Source organism: Xenopus tropicalis, chromosome 3, assembly GCF_000004195.4.
Source record: "Xenopus tropicalis strain Nigerian chromosome 3, UCB_Xtro_10.0, whole genome shotgun sequence".
NCBI lineage: Eukaryota > Metazoa > Chordata > Amphibia > Anura > Pipidae > Xenopus > Xenopus tropicalis.
The window spans coordinates 76183064-76202792 of NC_030679.2; the positions used below are offsets into that span (position 1 = coordinate 76183064).

General features: G+C 37.2%; 1 protein-coding gene across 1 annotated transcript in view; it reads left to right on the forward strand.

Moving 5' to 3' along the window:
* Window positions 1–18913, forward strand: part of LOC101732374 (chloride anion exchanger) — a 32566-nt gene extending 13653 nt beyond the window's left edge. The window contains exons 8-21 of the mRNA XM_031899014.1: window positions 966–1048; window positions 3124–3271; window positions 4979–5092; window positions 6186–6263; window positions 6834–6929; window positions 8252–8358; window positions 11373–11442; window positions 11525–11617; window positions 11699–11794; window positions 13503–13736; window positions 14715–14769; window positions 15339–15484; window positions 15567–15632; window positions 17679–18913. Coding sequence (XP_031754874.1) covers window positions 966–1048; window positions 3124–3271; window positions 4979–5092; window positions 6186–6263; window positions 6834–6929; window positions 8252–8358; window positions 11373–11442; window positions 11525–11617; window positions 11699–11794; window positions 13503–13736; window positions 14715–14769; window positions 15339–15484; window positions 15567–15632; window positions 17679–17702 — 1410 coding nt within the window. The 3' untranslated portion in view covers window positions 17703–18913. The remainder of the gene's footprint in view (window positions 1–965; window positions 1049–3123; window positions 3272–4978; window positions 5093–6185; window positions 6264–6833; window positions 6930–8251; window positions 8359–11372; window positions 11443–11524; window positions 11618–11698; window positions 11795–13502; window positions 13737–14714; window positions 14770–15338; window positions 15485–15566; window positions 15633–17678) is intronic.
* The last annotated feature ends 816 nt before the right edge of the window (window positions 18914–19729 follow it).

Genomic DNA, 19729 nt, shown 5'->3' on the forward strand with positions numbered 1-19729 from the left:
CTTCCAATGTCAAAAAACCTATGAATACCCCTAAGAGCACAAAACTTGCCTACTGACATAGCAAACAAAAATGTCAGAATGGTAAGTTCAGTACTGGTTGGTAAAAAAAATTGCAATCATATCAGATTTAACTATTTATTTTACACCCTGAAACCATATAATTGGGAAAAGATATACCTATTCTTACTCACAGCTTTGCATGCATATACTACAGTATATAGATGACAGTAGAAACGGGTTTTGTAAATGTACTAAACTTTGAACTGCCAGGATTTAATTGAACCTTTTAAATCAGCTTAATAGTATATATAGTGGCACATTTACTAGGCAATTTTGAGATAAAGTCAGATTTTTTTCTTACTTCTAGATAATTTCAAGACATATGATTGTTTTTTTGCCAGAACTTGATTTTTTTGTTATTGTTCCCCAAAAATTTGATTTTTTCGAAAATAACTCCATGGTTTGTGATTTATTAATGTTTAGTTACTTTTTTTTTGTCAAAAAAAAATTCAGCAGGTTTTATCAGTCGAGTACCATTACGTCCTATGGAGGCTTAGAATAGCAGAGGAATAGAATAGTCAGTGACAGACTGTCCTTGAACTTTCAGTGGGAACTTAATCCCCTCATTGTTTCATATTATTGTTTTCCAAGAGTGCCAATGTTCCTAAAATGGCTGCTGGAGCTATTCCTGTTTGTGAAAAATAAAGATTCATGGAAACAAACAAAAAAAAAAAGATGGCACTCAGAGAGAAAGTCCCCCAATCAGTATGTTTTTACAAAAAATAAGTAAATGTAAGGAAGTCTAACAAATTGGAACCGATTCAATTAATTTCACTTTCCTTGCGATTTAAATGGAAAGAAATATGCAGTTATTATGATTTTTGATTTGATTTCATTAATTTTATTATTCAAAGTTTACCATGTGGTGATTTTTAATTTTTTTTTTTTTTTTTTTTGCTTTTCAGACTGTAATAGCAACAGGGATTTCATATGGCTGTGACTTTGCTGGAAGATATGGTATACAGATTATTGGAGAATTAAAGCAGGGGTAAGTAAATCATAAGTACAACTGGCCATATGAAAATGCAAAAATTGCAGCACTCACCAATCTGTGAATTTCTTATGGGTGCAACATAGTGAATGGTGCTCACCAACATGGGTCAGATTTCAGCACACCCAGGTTCAATAAAAGCACTTTTATTCTTACACTGGTATGGGTACTGCAACGTTTAAGACAACTTTGGTTCTTTATCAAGCTGACAAAACAGCACCATTTGTCATTAGGCACACACCCATGGACAATGGCGTTATATCAATAATGGTGCCTGGAAGGCTGCTGGAGTTAAAGAGTGAATATCTTCTCCAAATGTACCGATTTTATCAAAATGTCTACACAAGCATCTTATGCCATTACTTACATTTGATTTTCGGCAGCATTACATTCAACAACTTTATAAGACAGATTTGATTACTAAAAACAGAAATACCAAGTAAATATTTTCCCGTGTCTTTGTGCTACTTTCAGTCCACTGAAAGAATTTATTTTTAAAATCACACAAATTGTAAATCCTTATTTTATTATGGTTTTTACAATCCCTAAATTACTGAAATTTCTTTAAATAAATCAGATGAAAAAATAATTAACTTTAAAAAAAACGTGAAGCTAGCAAACAAAGCAAAAAATAATGCCTTAAATCATGACATTGAGAAAACTGACCTTCATTAAATCTGCCCTATTAAAGGGACAATATACAGTACATCTCAACTCACTTCGGATATCTCAGCACCTCTCCATTGAGAGTCAAAAATTAAGAAAACTAGAGTTTTGTTGGGTATATCCACTGTTATACATCCAAATACCTAAATAACTACCACCCAATTTGTCTTCTCAGCCCATTTATGCCATACACAATTTTATTTGTCCTAAATCCATGATATACATGTCTTTAGATATACACACACTTCTTATGTTAATACGTTTTGCAAAAAGATATTAATGTAAAAATCAAAATCTAAAAACCTGCATTCAAGTTTCAGTCAATTGAGTTGGACATACATTGGGTGATGTGGACATTCTTCATGAACTTATCTGCTAATTGGCCTAGGTATAGCTGCCCAGACCAAGGCAAGACCGCATTAGGCCTTGGATGCAGTTCCTTACCAATTGTCTGCACACACCCCACATGTAGTGGGAATGTTGGACTGGGGGCTGTACATTAGCAATCTTAACCTTCATGGCAAGCATTAAATATTTTCTTAGTCTCATTGCAAATGTTTGGATTGTTTATATTGTTATATTTGCATTTCTCTCAAGAAGAATCTCTCTCTATATACCGTATTTTTCGGACCATAAGACGCACTGGACCATAAGACGCACCAGTTTTTAGAGAAGGGAAATGAAGAAAAAAAGATTCTGAAACAAATACTGTCCTAAAATATTTTATGTGCATTAAAAGCGAACCTGTACCAGCAGCACCCAACATATTGCCCCCCACCTGTACCAGCAGCACCCAACATATTGCCCCCCACCTGTACCAGCAGCACCCAACATATTGCCCCCCACCTGTACCAGCAGCACCCAACATATTGCCCCCCACCTGTACCAGCAGCACCCAACATATTGCCCCCCACCTGTACCAGCAACACCCAACATATTGCCCCCATCTGTACCAGCATATAGCCTACAGATATACTTTAAGAAAATGTTTTTACTTGCCCGTGTGGTCTCCGTGCAGGGCCCTCCTCTATTCACCGGCGCTTAGCTGTGGCGCTGTGCGCATGCACAATGACGCGCATGCCCATACGCATGCGCGTCATTGTGCATGCGCACAGCGCCACAGCTAAGCACCGGTGAATAGAGGAGGGCCCTGCACGGAGACCACATGGGCAAGTAAAAACATTTTTTTAAAGTATATTCGGACCATAAGACGCAGGGACTTTTTCCCCCCACTTCTGGGGCAAAAAAAGTGCGTCTTATGGTCCGAAAAATACGGTATAATTTATTAAAGAACTCATTACTGTTCTCACATCCATCCATTGTTATTGCATGAAAACACAACAATTAAATTATCAACATGGTCAATAATTAAGATTAATAACTATTTCATTTTTACTAACACACAGGTATGAACCTCCAATAACACCAAGTGTCGAAGTATTTCAAGAATTGGTAACAGATGGGTTTGCAATAGGAATTGTAGCATTTGCTGTAGGGTATTCTGTCGCCAAAGTTTATGCACTGAAGCATGACTACCTCATTAATGGCAGTCAGGTAAATTTTGCATTATCCCTGTTGACTGTTCTATAGAAAAACATGTATAACTCAAAAATGCAACTGCCATCTGAAGTGTAATCTACCACTGTAGTAATACATTCTAGGAAATACTGTTAAATATCACCTATGTCAATAGTCAATGGGATTGGTAATTAAAGAAGTTTATGTTTCAAGAAAAGAATACCCTCAGTTGATATCAAATCAAATGTGGAGCAGAACAAAAATCATTAAATACAAGACATATGGGGGTCTATATAGAAACAGGTACCAACTTTGCACCAGTCCTAATTAGCCAGAACTGATGACTGTAAGATATCATACCCAGAGCAAACTTAGAACCAGTTATTATATCACCACCCCCCCCCACATTGTCATTATCATTCTTATTCAAAATACTGAATAGACAAGATCAGGCTCAGGAGCAAAGCAGCAGGAACATGTCACAGCCGAATAAAGCAATCATCACATAAAAAACCCTACAACTAAACACACCCTGACTGCTGTTTGAAGAACTGCTGGGGGCAGTAACAGGTGGAATAGAACAAGGCTTATAGGCTGAGTCTGGAGCAAGGAAAGAAAAGGCAGATTGTAAGAGACAAGTAATAATGATATAGGCATGGCAAGTTGACCCGCTGTAGGTGAAGCTTACACAATAAGGAAAATTAGAAAGGTTCAAATGTGCTTGTACATTTGGGTGTTTTCATGTCTGCCTTAGCCTGTTTCAGAGGATGTCATTTGAACATTTATTAATATCTATGAAGAAGTTTACACATGGGTGGATCTTAACAAAAGTTACCTGTGCCATAAGAGTATACACTACTGTGTACACAACTTTGCTATAATATACTATACTATAGAATTGCAGGTAGCCACTCTGACATGCTCCCTTTCACTTGACCAGATTAAATATTTGTAATGTTAGGGAAAAGTGTAAGAGGATTATTTAGGAAACAATATTAAATAAGAGGGCAAAAGTGGCCATTATTTCAGATCACGTAAATCCCTTCAGAAATTCAGTGACACATGACCTGATCCATAAACTTATGTGAATTTCAGGAAATGAACTAAGATTTCAGAAGATAAACACTTTTTTACAACTCTACATTACATGAGATTTCACGTGGTTTACTTGTACAAATAAAACTTTTTTCACAACAGTTCTTTAAAACTACAAAAGAAAATTACAAAATGACATAACAACTGATATAACAAAAGTGTGATAAAAGGTTATGAAATGTATGTAAAAGAGTTTACATTTGCAGACAAAAACTCTGCACCTAGCTGTATCAAAACGTGGACACTAATACATTATGTGCAAAAATTAAAAACAGAGGTCAGCTTTCTATCACATGATTCATTAAATACAAGTCTTACCCTCATGGATTTGATGATCTATTTTTCATGTGACTCCATAGAGGTATATGGGAGTGTAACTGTTGGTCCACCAGCTTAGGTTGTAGCAGAACTGCACTACCCACAATTTCTATCAACCCAGGTTTTTAATATATGAGTCCAATACTTAAAGGCAAAAACCCTATTTTTGAGTGTATTTGATGAAAATTGATTTAATTCTGTTTTAAACAGGTAAAAAGATGACTTTGAATAAATCATTTATAATATATTTGCACTGCATAACTTTCAGTAACAGGCAGTGTTTTGTAATACTTAAATTACTGTTAAAATATGAACTTTTGTGTACTGCAGGAACTGGTGGCATTTGGAATTAGTAACATATTTTGCGGGTGTTTCCGAGGCTTTGCTGTTAGTACATCCTTATCACGTTCAGCTGTACAGGAGAGCACAGGAGGCAAATCCCAGGTAATAAATAAAAATGTTACTTCTGTCTAAAACAAATGGCATAGTTATTAAGTAGTATAAAAAAAAGTGGCACAAAACAGCTTCTACACCATTAATTGATATGTAAATAGTGGGATATTTATACATTTATTATTTATAAAGCTGTAAAGCCACTAGTAAGAATTTGGGAACTAACCAGTTAAGTTAATTGAACTTTTAACTCTGATATAGACACATAAATAATTCACCAGCTAAAATGGGCAAAAAGTAAAGTTTTCCTTTAACAGAAATGGGCTAGTATAGGTGCCACAGCCCCTAAGATGGTGAATTACTCACCCAGAATCTTATAATATCTGATCTAAATTTAGAATCAAACCTTCATCTGACTAATCCACATTCAAATACATGAAACGGAATAATTAATTAACACAGAGGTGTACATAGAGATGGATATCCACTGCATTCCTCCCCCAGCAAAGGTCTTTCTCTACAGCAGTGCTGTCCAACTTCTGTGGTACCGAGGGATAGAATTTTTCTGGCCTACATGGTGGAGGGCTGATAATGGAAGCCAGTTTTGACCACTCCCCCTTTTTAAACCACACCCATTTCAAACCACACCCATGTTATAAAAAGAGCTTTTAAGACCATACCCACATTAATGGTGGTAGCACAGCAAAACCCCAAATGGTTGGTGCTCACTGCCAGGTTCACCTCCCACATGCAGCATAGGGCAGGCAGATTAGGGCACACACAGCCTGTGGCCTGTGTGTGCCCTACTCTGCCTGTCCTATGCTGCCTTTGTGTGCCATGCTCTGCCTGCCATACCCTGCCTGTGTGCCATACTCTTCCTGCCCTACCCTTCCTATATGTGCCACAATGAGGGGGGCCGTGGGCCGCCAGTTGGACAGCCCTGCTCTACAGAATTTTAGACTTTAAAGGTCCTAGCCTATCACTGCTGTGGATGTATTAATAGGCTGTACATTTTTTGATTAGCTTTGTGATTCTTCCATGGACCTGCTAGCCATCAACTGATCAACAATAACCCCCAATAAAATATTATATTTAAAATATATTTAATATATTTTACAATTATATGTTATTTGTCTATTTACAGATTGCTGGAGTCCTGTCAGCTCTGATTGCTATGATTGTAACTTTAGCTGTTGGATTCCTCTTGAAAACCTTACCAAAGGTATGCTAACATCATATAACAAGGTTCTACGTATAGAATATATTTTGAATCTAAATCAGAACCCCAGGAATTCATTTGCAGCTTGTTTGCTAGTTATACCACATGACACTGGCAAGAAGTACTAAAAAGAAAGTCTTGCACTTAGAACTTACCATTATTCCAAAATGAGCAAAATCTTTCACTGGGTTTTGCTGCAAAAAAACTCCCAAAGACTCCAATGCATTTCTCAAATGTTTGCCTTTTTGCAAATTTTTCACTCATCACTATTTGTGAGGGGAGGTTAATAATAAACCCCTTATGATTTTTGCCTATGATGTTATGTTTTTGTGCCTATAATGTTTTGTTATAAAGAGAATATATTCATTTAGTATTATTAGTGTCATAAATTAGTGTTATTTTTGTTATAAATTAGAGAGAATATATTCATTTAGTAACATTATTGTAATAAATTAGCATTATTGTTATAAATTAGAGATGATCTATTCATTTAGTATTATTATTGTAATTATTATGTTTGAAAAAAATATGTTTTATAAATTATATACAGTATTTTGTGTATTTCTATTTCAGTCGGTGCTTGGAGCTCTGGTGCTAATTAATTTAAAGGGAATGCTGATGCAGTTTTCCGAAATTCGAAATTTGTGGCGGAAGGATAAATATGATTGTGTAAGTTAAAGGAAAAAAAAACGAATACATTTGCTTATGTATATTCTTTGCAAAGGTAAAAAGTAGCAGAAATTGCCATCACATGTCTTGATCCCTCACCAACATTTCATAAGAGTCTTTATCAGTGCATTCCTTGTGTGCTCACAAGAGCAGAACTGAGCAATGTCCAAGGTCTCTGGACTACAAAGAGCCCTTCTGTAAGCTCCATACTCTACAAAGAATTTATGGAAACAAGGTTTTATTACAGACAGAATGCCCTGCATTTTAATCATCATTTAGTAGGAACAATCAAAAACACATCTATTCTTTACACCCCGTCTGTGCCTGCATATATGAGACCAAAGTCGTCTATAAATTGTCTGTATAAAACTAGTGCAAACTCTCTCCCTTTGTTTGCCAAACACCTTTATTTTTTATACAGACAGTAAATCCCATATGAACTGCATTTATATGGTTGGTACTGTATACAGTATTGTAATATTGTGTGTCAGAGTTTATTTTTCAGCCAAGCGGAAAAGCAAGTAAACAGCTGCAAATGTAACTGAAGCAGTGCACTTCAGCCTTGCTCCGAGTTCCATTCTGACCTGGGCACTATTTACAAGGACTTTGTATGTTCTTGTCACATCTGTGTTTCCTATGGGTTCTCCTGTTTCCCCCCTCACGCAGCAAATGTACAGGCAGGTTTATTGGCTTCTGATAAAACACACCCTAATGTGTGTGTTGTATAAATGCAATTGGAAAGAGGCAGGTTTATCAAACACAGAAGTGGGGAATCCTGAAGGAATGGCACCAGCAGTTTGTCATTTCCCCTACTTATCAATAGTTTCCTGACATTCAGAAACGTGTTTTAAAGTTTTTAAGGACTTGTACTCATGGGTGTTTCCTGTGGTGGAACATTGGTGCCCTCCACCACAGGGAAATGCAGGGCAAAGTGCCTGTAAGTACAAGCCCTTACAAAAAAGAAAGTACCTGTGTCAATTCTTCTGCACTGCGCAGCAGTGGTAGTGGTAGTGCTCAGGGCGGCTTACAGCTCAGAGTGCTACAACCCATCCAAATCTTTGCTCCCCAATGCAAATTGCATGTGAGTAAAAACCATTAAATTATTTTTATTCCAATGTGGAAAACAAATAGTATTGATCATTTTTTATTGAGTGGTATTTATCTTTACTGATACTTAATAAATTGGCCCCTTGAATTGTAAGCTCCACAATGGCAGGGACTGATGTGAATGATGAATAGTTTCCATTAAGTCTTGTGTAAAATATATTGATGCTATATAAATGAATGAGACTAATATTACATTATTTGTTTATGTTTGACAGTCAGTATGGATTGTGACCTTCATAGCTGTAGTTATTCTTGGGCTTGATTATGGGCTGGCAGCTGGAGTAGGATATGAGTTGTTAACTGTAGTGTTTCGCACACAATTGTAAGTATCTTTTTTTTTTTTTCCACAATTGTTAGTATCTTTAAAGACTTTTCAGTATTATCACATTAACCTGTGTTTGACGTATGTGCCAAGCAACAAGATTTTTTTAATGCTAATGTAACCCCTTCTTGGCTGTAACCAAGCCAACAGCACAGCTAGTGTAGGTTTAGAGCATGGGGTACACGCGACTCAATCCTTCAGGGTGGGCCTTCGCAAAGTGTAATTGACTGAACAGACCTATGGTGTGGTGCAACTACAACCCACTGTAACTGTGTGCAGTGCAGAGTAACAAATGGGCACCAGAAGGTTCTTGCAGTTGAACAAAATAATAAGTGCTTAATAAACATCCACAGGGTTACTCACAATAAAGCTTCTCCAGTGGTACAGGCAACATCACATACAGCAGGAGTGGGCAGACTTTTTTCAGTCAACACAGCTTACGTACGCATTCATGCAGCACTTCCGCTTCCCCAGCTTGACCGTGGTCCACCAGGAATCCACGGGGGATCGAGTGGTTGACCTCGATCGATGTATTAGCCACCCCTGACATACAGAGTGTAATACAGACTGACACTCCCCTGCGGACAGACTTGGCAGGAATCTCACTTCACTCCTGGACACACCCCGTAGAGGATCACCTCAGGGAATTCTCTATCCTGATTTCCTATTCACTTGGATCCCTAAACTACAGGCAATGTGGCCTAGGAGAGATACCTCCAAAACTGCAAGTCCAATGTAGGAGCTCAGAACTGCTCTTTCTAGCTCAACTCTAACTGCCTTACACTCCAAGAGTGTACTATAAAGGAAGCTACACCTGCCACTATCTAATGCCTCATTCACAGGGCCCTGTTCCCCAACTTCACTGGGTCTGGGCCCCTGCCCTGGGCTCTCACACACATCTACCCTGTTCCTCAGGTGGAAGCAAACAGGAAGATGCCACTCCTTTCCCAGCACTATACCAAAGTGAGGCAGGATGTGGTCACCATACCTTCTAACCAATAGCACACATATGTTAATTAACTCACATTGATACATTCCTTTCTGCCCAGCAACTAAGGGAACTGGACCTGTAGGGATTTAAAGCCATAGGGACCATTTACCCTATGGGTCCCTTCACTAAGTTCCTGTGTGCCCATATTGTCGTTCTCTTCATAGGCATGATCCTTCATAGGCAAATTTCATGTTTAAAATGTGTGACTCAAGTTTGGCATTTATAAAATGTGGGTCCATAATTGATTTAAAAATATATGGAATTATTGAATCACTGAAACCTTGCACCCCTTGTAGGGGAGGGACTGAGTAATGAATAAGCACCAGGATGGGGCCAGGCATGCATTTCAATTTGTTTCCTAAATCAGACATCTCGTTAGCTCACAAGGATAAAATCTATACCCCCAGTGTTTTCAGCAGTGTTAAGTGTCCTTGACAAATGACTGTTATATTGTGTTATATTCTACCTGGAAACTCATGTAACCAAAAGAGTATGTTTTTATCAAGTTACACTTCAGCAAGTTATATAGATTTTATTTTCACACTGCTGTTTGTTTTTTGACCTTATAACATTTTTGCACAGACTGTATCATGGGATAGTATGTTTCATCAAAACCAAATCACATTCCAGTGGCAGTAAAACATTTATAGATATTTCATTATTTGGCAAGATAATAAGGCTTTTCGTGTCTGTGTAAATAAAGTGCATCTATGCCACAGTTTTACAGCTTGTATCTGTAACAATAGGGTTGTTTACCCACTGGAGGGGTGAGCTATTTTATCTCGGTTATAGAGGTTGTTTCACTTTATAAATACTTTGCCTGGTGACTGGAATAAAAACTGCTCCTTTGGTTGCACTGCACACTCCGCCCATGCAAACTTTATAAAATACTTCAGAAATGGAAATCAGTGACCTTTGATATTTATGGCAGAACCACATGTGTTTTTGTTATAAAATAGCCACAAACCTTATGTAGATGTAAAGTGTTAAATATTTTTCTTTGAAATGTCCACTGGGAGACCGGCACACTACTTTTCGGCGTATCGGTCCCCAAGTCCGTTTGTGCAGGTGTCGGCGTGTGGGTGTCCTTCAGGCCTGCGCAGTTGTGTCACTTTGCCACCAAATTTAACATTTAAAGGGGTGACTCACCTTCAGGTTACCATTTAGAATATCATAGAATGGCCTAACCTTTTCAATTGGTCCATTTCTTTTTTTTCATAGTTTTTGAATGATTTGCTTTCCTCTTCTGATTTTTTTTTAAATAGGGGTCACTGACCCCAGCAGCCAAAAAACTATTGCTCTGTCTGAGCATTCTGGATAATGGGTCCCATACCTGTACTAAAAAATAAAATTGCACACTTTCTTAGAATAGCACTCATAATCATATGTAAAGCTAATGTAAATGGGAGCAATCCCTCCCGTAAAGCTCTTAATGTTAGAAATATTTGCCCAAGCTGGCTCTATTTTTACAGTGCACGCTGCAGTGTTCAGGTTCTCACTGTCAGTTTGCAGCAGAGAGTTCCAGGGCCACAAAAGGGTGTTGGTAAAGACTGATTCTGGCAGGGTTCTACTGCTCACTAATGGGTATGCTCTCCTAAGCAACCTCAGGTTACAGCCTCACAGTTGCAATATTCTTATTCTAGAACTTGTCATCCTATCCCCTGCACTTCAGCTCTGACATAAACTGCAACTTCAATTTATGTTATACTAACACTATTACTACATTATTAGCTGACTGAGGATAAAAATGAGTTATTGTTTGGATGTTAAAAAAGGAAGGCATACCTGCTATATAGAATTATAGATAAAATGGTGTATGTAATCTCAAATTAAATGTGGTCCAACCCCTCTCTCTGAAATACTCATGGTCCTGATATTGGCTGTGTCATAAATTGGATTTTCTGCACTTTTGAACATAATCAAGAGTTGCCACATATTGCTCTTGAAAGAGTATATATTCTTAAGTATGATCCCATATGCAACAGTAAAGACAAGTAAAAATTTAATGTTTGTTTTTTTACAGCCCCAAATTCACAGTCATAGCCAATATCGGAAGAAGCGACATTTACAAAAACAAAAAAGACTATACAGAAGTGAGTTATCGGTTGGTTTGTTATACAGTGGCAGCATTATGCTGGAATGCTTAATGCATAATTATTTCTCATTTGTCTTTAGATCTATGAACCAGAAGGAACACTAATCTTCAAATGTCCTTCTCCTATCTTTTTTGCTAATGCTGGTTTCTTTAAAGAGAAGGTTTCTGCTGCTGTAAGTAGGATAAATTGTAAAGAAGCCTGCAATGCATAAGGACAATGTGTATTTCTATTCATTACAACCTCCTATTTTCAGGTTGGATTTAATCCACTGAGAATTTTACGGAAGAGAAATAAGGCCCTGCGAAAAATCAGTGCGTTACTAAAGGAAGGAGTTCTGCATGTCACACCAGTAAGTTCCTCTTTATGTTGGTGTATGGTGCCTTTGATTATATAGTAATAAATAAACAAATGGTGAGGGAATTAAGTAAAATAATACTATGCCTCGCCTTTGTAGAAGACAAGTCTCGAGTGATTAAGGTAACCTGATCAAATCAATAATTACTTAAAATTGCCTTGTTTACCCAAGCTGTTTTTAGAAAATTGCAGAATTTTATACTGTAACTTCAGATAAAGACATACACTGAAAATCTGTAATGTCTTGCCTGCTTGAGTGTTTCTTCTATGATTTATCTGCTCCAAGATGATATTATCACTCTGGCATCTTCAGTAGTATAGAGATGCTTTACACATAAGTACCACCTTTTGTAATAACAGGCACTAAGTTTGCCCAGGAGTAGTATCCCTTAGTAATCAATTAGACATTTGCTATTAAATTGGTGATGTTTAAATGCTACATAGCTCATTGATTGCTGTATTTGGGAAAACTTAGTGGGGCTCCTTTATAAAGTTCACACAGCACAGAATTATTCGCACAAATAACATATTTGCCCTGCCTGTGCTTATAATTATAAATCTAGACAAGATTTGTGTATTTAATGTGCAAATACAATTGCAATTTTTTTATTTTTATGTACAACAAACACCCACAATGGCCATGCTCATACAAACCTTAATCATATTTGCGAGCCATTTGCAAATTTGTATGTGCATTTCATAGCAATTTGCAAAAAAAGGAAAGACGGGCACAACAGTGCAAAATTTAACCATTTAGGGGAGAACACGTATAAAACAACCATATGCAACAAAAATTATGCACTACGTGAACTTTATAAATGACCCCCAGTGTCTTTAACTACATAACAACATATTGTTATCATATCATATAAGTATGCATCCACTTGCTTATAACTTAAATTGCACTTATAATATAAAAGTAAGCTTATCTGTTATCCAGCGCTCTCTTAATGCCCATCATAAAGCATGTTCATCTTAACTCATACTCTCTAAATAGTTGTGCACATTCCTCTCCCTCTCATACCTGTATATTCTTAATATGTACATATAATGGGCCATTCTGTTAACCTCTATACTGCACATCTTATGTTCCATTTCATCTTATGTATTTAAGCTTCTGTGGGCTGAATACAGTGTGCAGGAGTCATCTGTGGCCTTGTAACCCTATTGTGCATTTTCAGTTACCGAGCGCTACTGGTTATGGGGTCTCATCAGGGGGCCTAAGTACATCCTGCAAGCAGATCAGTCTTTCTTCTATTTTTTTAAACTTAAAGGGAATGTTCACCTTTATATTAACTTGTAGTAGATTATAATTATTTTCTAAACTAATCAGCTTTCATCATTTAACTTATTTGGCTTCTAAATTATTACCTGGCTATTCAGATTTACTGTAGAGAGGTAACCAAAAAGGACCAAATGGGCATCTTAAATCTGCCCACGTATGACCAGCTGGATTTTATTGTAATTTGTGTTTTTAACTCCTTATTAACACCTTTCATTTTTGGTTCTTTCCTATTGATCTTGCCTTCTAACATTCAACACACTGCTGCCTGGTTGCCTGGCTATAGCAACCTGATAGCTATTGGGAGTTACAGAACATAAAATGTAAATATTTTAAAACCCACCAAAGAATATGGACAAAGTGTATATAAGAAATATATATAAGAATAATGGCATATTTCAATGTTCTCTCTCTTTAACAGAAAGGTTTGGTCTGTACCTCATATGAATACAATGCCTCCGATGATGAATTAGATAACAACAGAGTTGAAGAGCTATACAATCCCATTCATCCTAATGACCTTCCCTTTCACATAGACTGGAATGCAGATCTTCCATATAATATTGTGGTCCCAAAGGTTGACATTCACAGTTTAATTCTTGATTTTGGAGCAGTGTCATTTATTGATGTGTCTGGGATGAAAAGCTTGAAATCAGTAAGTTCACACAATCTATGAATAAATATACAATGGGAAGAAGGGAACATCTAATAGATGTATCTATTGTATATGTATAAAAACATTTTTAACTGTGTCAGAAGTTTTAACAAATTGACACATTTATAAAAACTGATTCCTGTGGTAATTCAACAGAATGTGTTTTGCGGTTTTGAGCAAATGTCATATTGCTCCATAGGATGGCATAAAAAAAGAAAACAGGCAATCATGGATTTTATTTGCTGTACACATTAACCTTGAGTCTTAAACATTTTTGTAGTATGTGTTTTATTTCACCAGTCTTTCCTATACTGTAGTTTATTACCTATTGTATTTGCTACTCTTATAAGGGTCATTATAAAATGTTATAATACCCGCTTCCTCTTATCCTTCAAACCATGTCTTTATCTTTAACCTCTCTCTACCCTTATTCTGTTTAATATCTCCTTTATACATACACACACAAACACATTCAAACACACCATTTGGTTGGTAGGATTTAAGTCTAATATAGATAGTTGCTGGTAGTTCAGAAGTAAGGGTTTAATCAGCAGTTAGCAGAGAAGCTACAAAGTTCAAAACCACAGCAAAAAAATCATTATTTTCCATTCGATTTGTCCACTAGAAAAGATGGTATAATTATTTTTTTTATAGCTTTATCTTCTTTATTATTATTATATCTATATATTTTACTTTGATCTAGAAAAGCCATTGTTCCCATTGAATGCCACCATTTATCTTGGTTGTTTGTGTCCTGTTAATAGTAGAAAGAGGAGTCATGCATTAGCAAACCAACCTTGGAGTTTGTATGTCATCGTACGTACATGGAAAAAGGCAGGAAAATACCATCACACAAGAATGACATTAGGCCTCAGACCCAGCCCTTTTCTGATGGGCACAAAACCTTTTTTAGTTCTCCAGTATTGCATAAAATCATTTGCTTTTTATTATATTAATCTAATGTCTTTTTGTTTTTAGACAATTAAAGAATATATCAGGATTGATGTTGATGTATACATAGCCAATATAGACAGTAAGTTATTTTTTCAACACATTTTTGATATTTTTTGTGTTGTTATCTAATTAGACATTTTAGGTCTTCATTGCTCAATAGATTGCATTAAATTTGTGATGTACACAGTCAAACTTTTACTTTACAGTGCAATAATCTACCTTCAGATTCCTATCAATTCCAATCTAATATTTTCGTGTTAATTATAACATGATTTCTGGATTAAACACTACCACTTTTGTATCTTCTAATATATATATATGTTTGTGGCCTGGTGTGCAAAACTACCCCAGTGTTAATAAATAAGGCTAAGTGTGTAAATGTGAATAGCTGCTACTGAAAATCTTTCCTGTGCACAGTAACCACCCCCCATGTAAGGGTTAACTGCATCATAAGTATGTATTTGGTAGACATATCTCATTACAGAAGTACAGTATCTAAGTATATTAGGATATATACCCAACAGTACAAATGTCATACATAGTTCAGCGATATAAGCAAGTCAAATAAATAGACATGATAGGTAGGCAGACAGACAGATTACAAAATGCAAAGAACTTAAGATTTATTTCTACTTTATCTTGCTTTAGGTGACCTCCTGTATAAACTAGAAAACTGTGAATTTTTTGATGATGAAATTCAGACATCAATTTTCTTTCTCACTGTCCATGATGCTGTGTTGCACAGTATAGCGAAAAAGGGCATGAAATATCCTTATGATATACAGCCTGCCAAGGTAACCAATAAAAAACAATCTTTTGCTAATCTACATGTGTTTTGGAAAGGTTTTGCATTAAAAACCTTACTTTTGTTAACAGGAGGTAAATTATTACACATACATAAATGGATATACAGATGAAAATCTGCGTAACAGAGCCATCACTGTAAGTAATCTTGCCTTACTGTAGGTTTAGGAATAAGACTGTAGAATTTAACTTTTTGTGTACTTTTGCCTAATTCAGAAGAATTAAATACATCCCGTAATTATATTTCTATCTGTCTGGTTGAACTGGAGCAGGCCTGGACTGGCAATCTGTGGGTTCTGGGGCTTCTGAAAGATGCCATATAGACAGCCATTATTTAGTGGGCTGGTGGGGAGCTTTTGGGGCTTCTGTGTATTTGAAATGCCAGGGTCTATTTTGAATCCCAGTCCAGACCTGAAGTGGACAGTACAATAGTACAATTTTGGCTGGTCCTTTTCAGTTTTTTAGGCTTATGGCACATGGGATGTATTTTCTACCACAACATTCTAAATTCTCCTATGAAACCTTTCATTAAACTAGTGTTTTCTGGCCAAAATGCAGCTATCACCACAAGTGACTGATAGCTGCTATTAATACTAATGATATGCTCCACCACTAGGGTCAGGTTCTTTTCTGTATGTCACATCATTAATATTATATTGTATTGCGGCTGAGACTGTAAACAAAATAAAAGATAATAACTATAAATAACACACAACAGTGCTGTCCAACTGGTGGTCTGCAGGCCGCATCCAGCCTGCCCCTCCCAATGTGGCCCCCCACTTGTATGGATGCTCTGGCTGCTTACCTTTTGTGTAAGCTTTAAATTGTATCAGTACTGAGATTAACTGGCCCCTGCATTATTCACACCTCAGATATAGGCTGTAAACCCCTGTATTGTTTAAACATGTAATCCCCTGTACTGTTCACACCTTTAACAAACTGCACAACCAGCTCAGACTGTAAGCACCCACATTGTTCACCTGTTCACACCTCTGACAGACTGTGGGAGCAGTGCCAGCATTGTGTCACTGTATGTACTGCCTGCCCTATTCTACCTGTGTGTGCCATACTCTGCCTGCTCTTTGTTGCCAGTGTGTTCCATACTCTGCCTGTCCTACACTGCCTGTGTGTGCCATATTTGGCTGGTCCTGTGTTCCTTGTGTGTGCCATACTCTGCCTACCCTACCCTGTCTGTGTGTGCCATAGTCTGCCAGCCCTGTGTTCCCTGTGTGTGCCATACTCTGCCTGCTTTACCATGTCTGTGTGTGCCATACTCTGCCTGCCATTAGTTCCCTGTGTGTGCCATACTCTGCCTGCCCTACCCTGCCTGTGTGCGCCATAATCTGCCTGCTCTATGCTGCCTGTGTGTGCCATACTCTGCCTGCCCTATGCTGCCTGTGTGTGCCATACTCTGCCTACCCCATGCTGCCTGTGTGTGCCATACTCTGCCTGCCATATGCTACCTGTGTGTGCCATACTCTGCCTGCCCTGTACTGCCTGTGTGTGCCATACTCTGCCTGCCCTACCCTGCCTGAGTGCGCCATACTCTGTCTGCCCTATACTGCCTGTGTGTGCCATACTCTGCCTGCTCTATGCTGCCTGTGTGTGCTATACTCTGTCTGCCCTATACTGCCTATGTGTGCCATACTCTGCCTGCTCTATGCTGCCTGTGTGTGCCATACTCTGCCTGCCCTACCCTGCCTGTGTGCGCCATACTCTGTCTGCCCTATACTGCCTGTGTGTGCCATACTCTGCCTGATCTATGCTGCCTGTGTGTGCCATACTCTGCCTGCCCTACCTTGCCTGTGTGTGCCATACTCTGCCTTCCCTACCCTGCCTGTGTGTGCCATACTCTGCCTGCCCTACGCTGCCTTTGGGAGGTGAACCTGGCAGTGAGCACCAACCATTTGGGTTTTTGCTGTGCTACCACCATTAATGTAGGGACAGTCTTAAAAGCTGTGGACGCAGTTTAAAAAAGGGGAATGGTCAAAACTCTCTTCAATTATTGGTCCTCCACCATGGAGGCTATAAAAATTCTAGTCCTTGGTACGACAGAAGTTGGACAGCACTGACATAAAATTTTATTTATATTAATGAAGCTTAATGAAGAAATATTAGTATACAAGTAATACATTTATTTTTTAATTATTTATAACAAGCTAATGAAGTACAATTCTTTTTTAGATGCCAAATGAAACCAAGTTCTAACTTACAAATGGAAATATACAGGCTGTTCTCATTGACAAACTACATTAAAACTGAATAAATGGAATAACAAAGGATTTCTAAATACTAGAAAATACTAGAAGTTAGGGCTCAAGAAGTAAGTGTATAAAAAGAGAATTTCCAATCAAAATGAACTCCAATAGGAAACTGACCAATAGTGATATACTACTGTCAGCAAAACTTAATTTTACTCTGTATATTGTTGCTACACTGGAATGTAAATTTTAAAAAGTTATTTAAATACTAAAAAATTGTATACAAATCTAAGAAAAATATTAGTGTTTATTTGTATTGTTGCTACATAAAGAGCCAGCGGCAGTGTGCAAGTGATCATTCAGCCCAAGGATGTGCAACCTGCAAGCTTTGGCTGCAGTCCAACCTACAAAAGTACACGGTCTACACCAGAAAATCTAGCAGACAAGAAATAATGTGATTTTATATAGAAAAAAACTGTACTGTGGGGGCATATTTATTAAAATATGAGTTTAGAGCTTAATATAGAAACCTTTACCCATGTTCCATTCATTCCTTTTCAGAATGTATTTATCAAATGGTGAATAGTGTTGAGCGAATTTTTTCACCAGACATGGATTCCCAGCAAATTTCCACATTTTGGCATTGGTGAATTGTTTCATGAAACTTCAGCAAAAATTTGTCATGCAAAAATTCACCTCACATCAAATAAAGTCACGGACAAGGGAAAAAAAAGTTGTAGATGTGTAAAAATGGGCATGGCCGGTAGAAAATTAAACGTTTCATGGATTTCCCCGTGTCGAAGCTAAATGAGACAGATTCACTTATCATCAATAGTTAACTCTTACTTGAACCTATTGATAAATAAGATTTTAAAAATCCTTTAGGAATGAATAGAAATAGGGTTTTAATATATTAAGTTCTAAACTCACATTTTGATAAATCTGCCCGTGTATTTTTTATCGGGTCAATTGTAAATGGAATGGCCACACTGACAACTTTCTCTGTTATGTTTATCTTCTGCTATTTATGTATATACATCTGCTGTTACTGATTATTTGTCCTTAAATATGTATATGCTTGTGTAACAGTTGTTACATTCTATTTTGTGCTTTTTGGGGGGCAAATGCAATTTCAGATCTAACAGTGACAGGACACATTTTATTAAATGAGTATAGGTGTACAGATGTTATTTAAGTAAAAAATCATAGTATATTCTTCTAAGTTGTTATTCCCTGTTATTTCTATGAGACTTTTTATTTTAAAGAAGTATTAAAAATAGTTTAAACTGTACTGTCCCCCTGCTTTGATCAGTCCCTATATGGTAGCCCTGCCTTTGCCAATATGCTGGGGTCTACTTACCATACAATTTTGTATTTTGTTTATAAAATACTACTTCTTGTAGTTATTTTTACAAGCCCACATCATTACACCAAAATGCCTAAAGCAGACTTGCTGCATATCATTTGCATCCATGCATTCTGCCAAACTTTGCAGGATCCTGCCCAGCTCAGAGTGTCCCTCCTCAGTGGGGTTCATGGCATTATATCCAAAGTAGGTAACAGCTCTACTCTGGTTTTATGATAGCATCATGGAAGGAGACAGAGTGCTGTGGTAAAAGTTGCAACATTTACATTAGGTCTAATATTCCCTATTTGCTTTCAAAGAGGGAACCAGTAATTCTTACCTTGAGATTGGTAGCTATGGGTTACTAGACCTAATGCAATGCTGATGGAACACTTCTGGCTTCCATAGGAAAACAAATGGCCATTGATTTAGGTTGGACTTAGCTACAAATACATGACTGGAAAATAGTAGCAAGGTACAGGTGTACCAGAGTATATGCAAACGGAAAGAAAAGTATTTCAACTAATTCAAAGTAAAAGAAAAACATTTTGTTTTTGTGACAGTTTCCTTTTAATAAAAAAGCCTAATTTCCCTGAAATAACATAGGTCCAGTAGAATAGGAAACTGCTATTAAGAACATAATCTGTTCATAATGAAGCTGACCATACCCAGAAGGCCAGGTTAGAGTA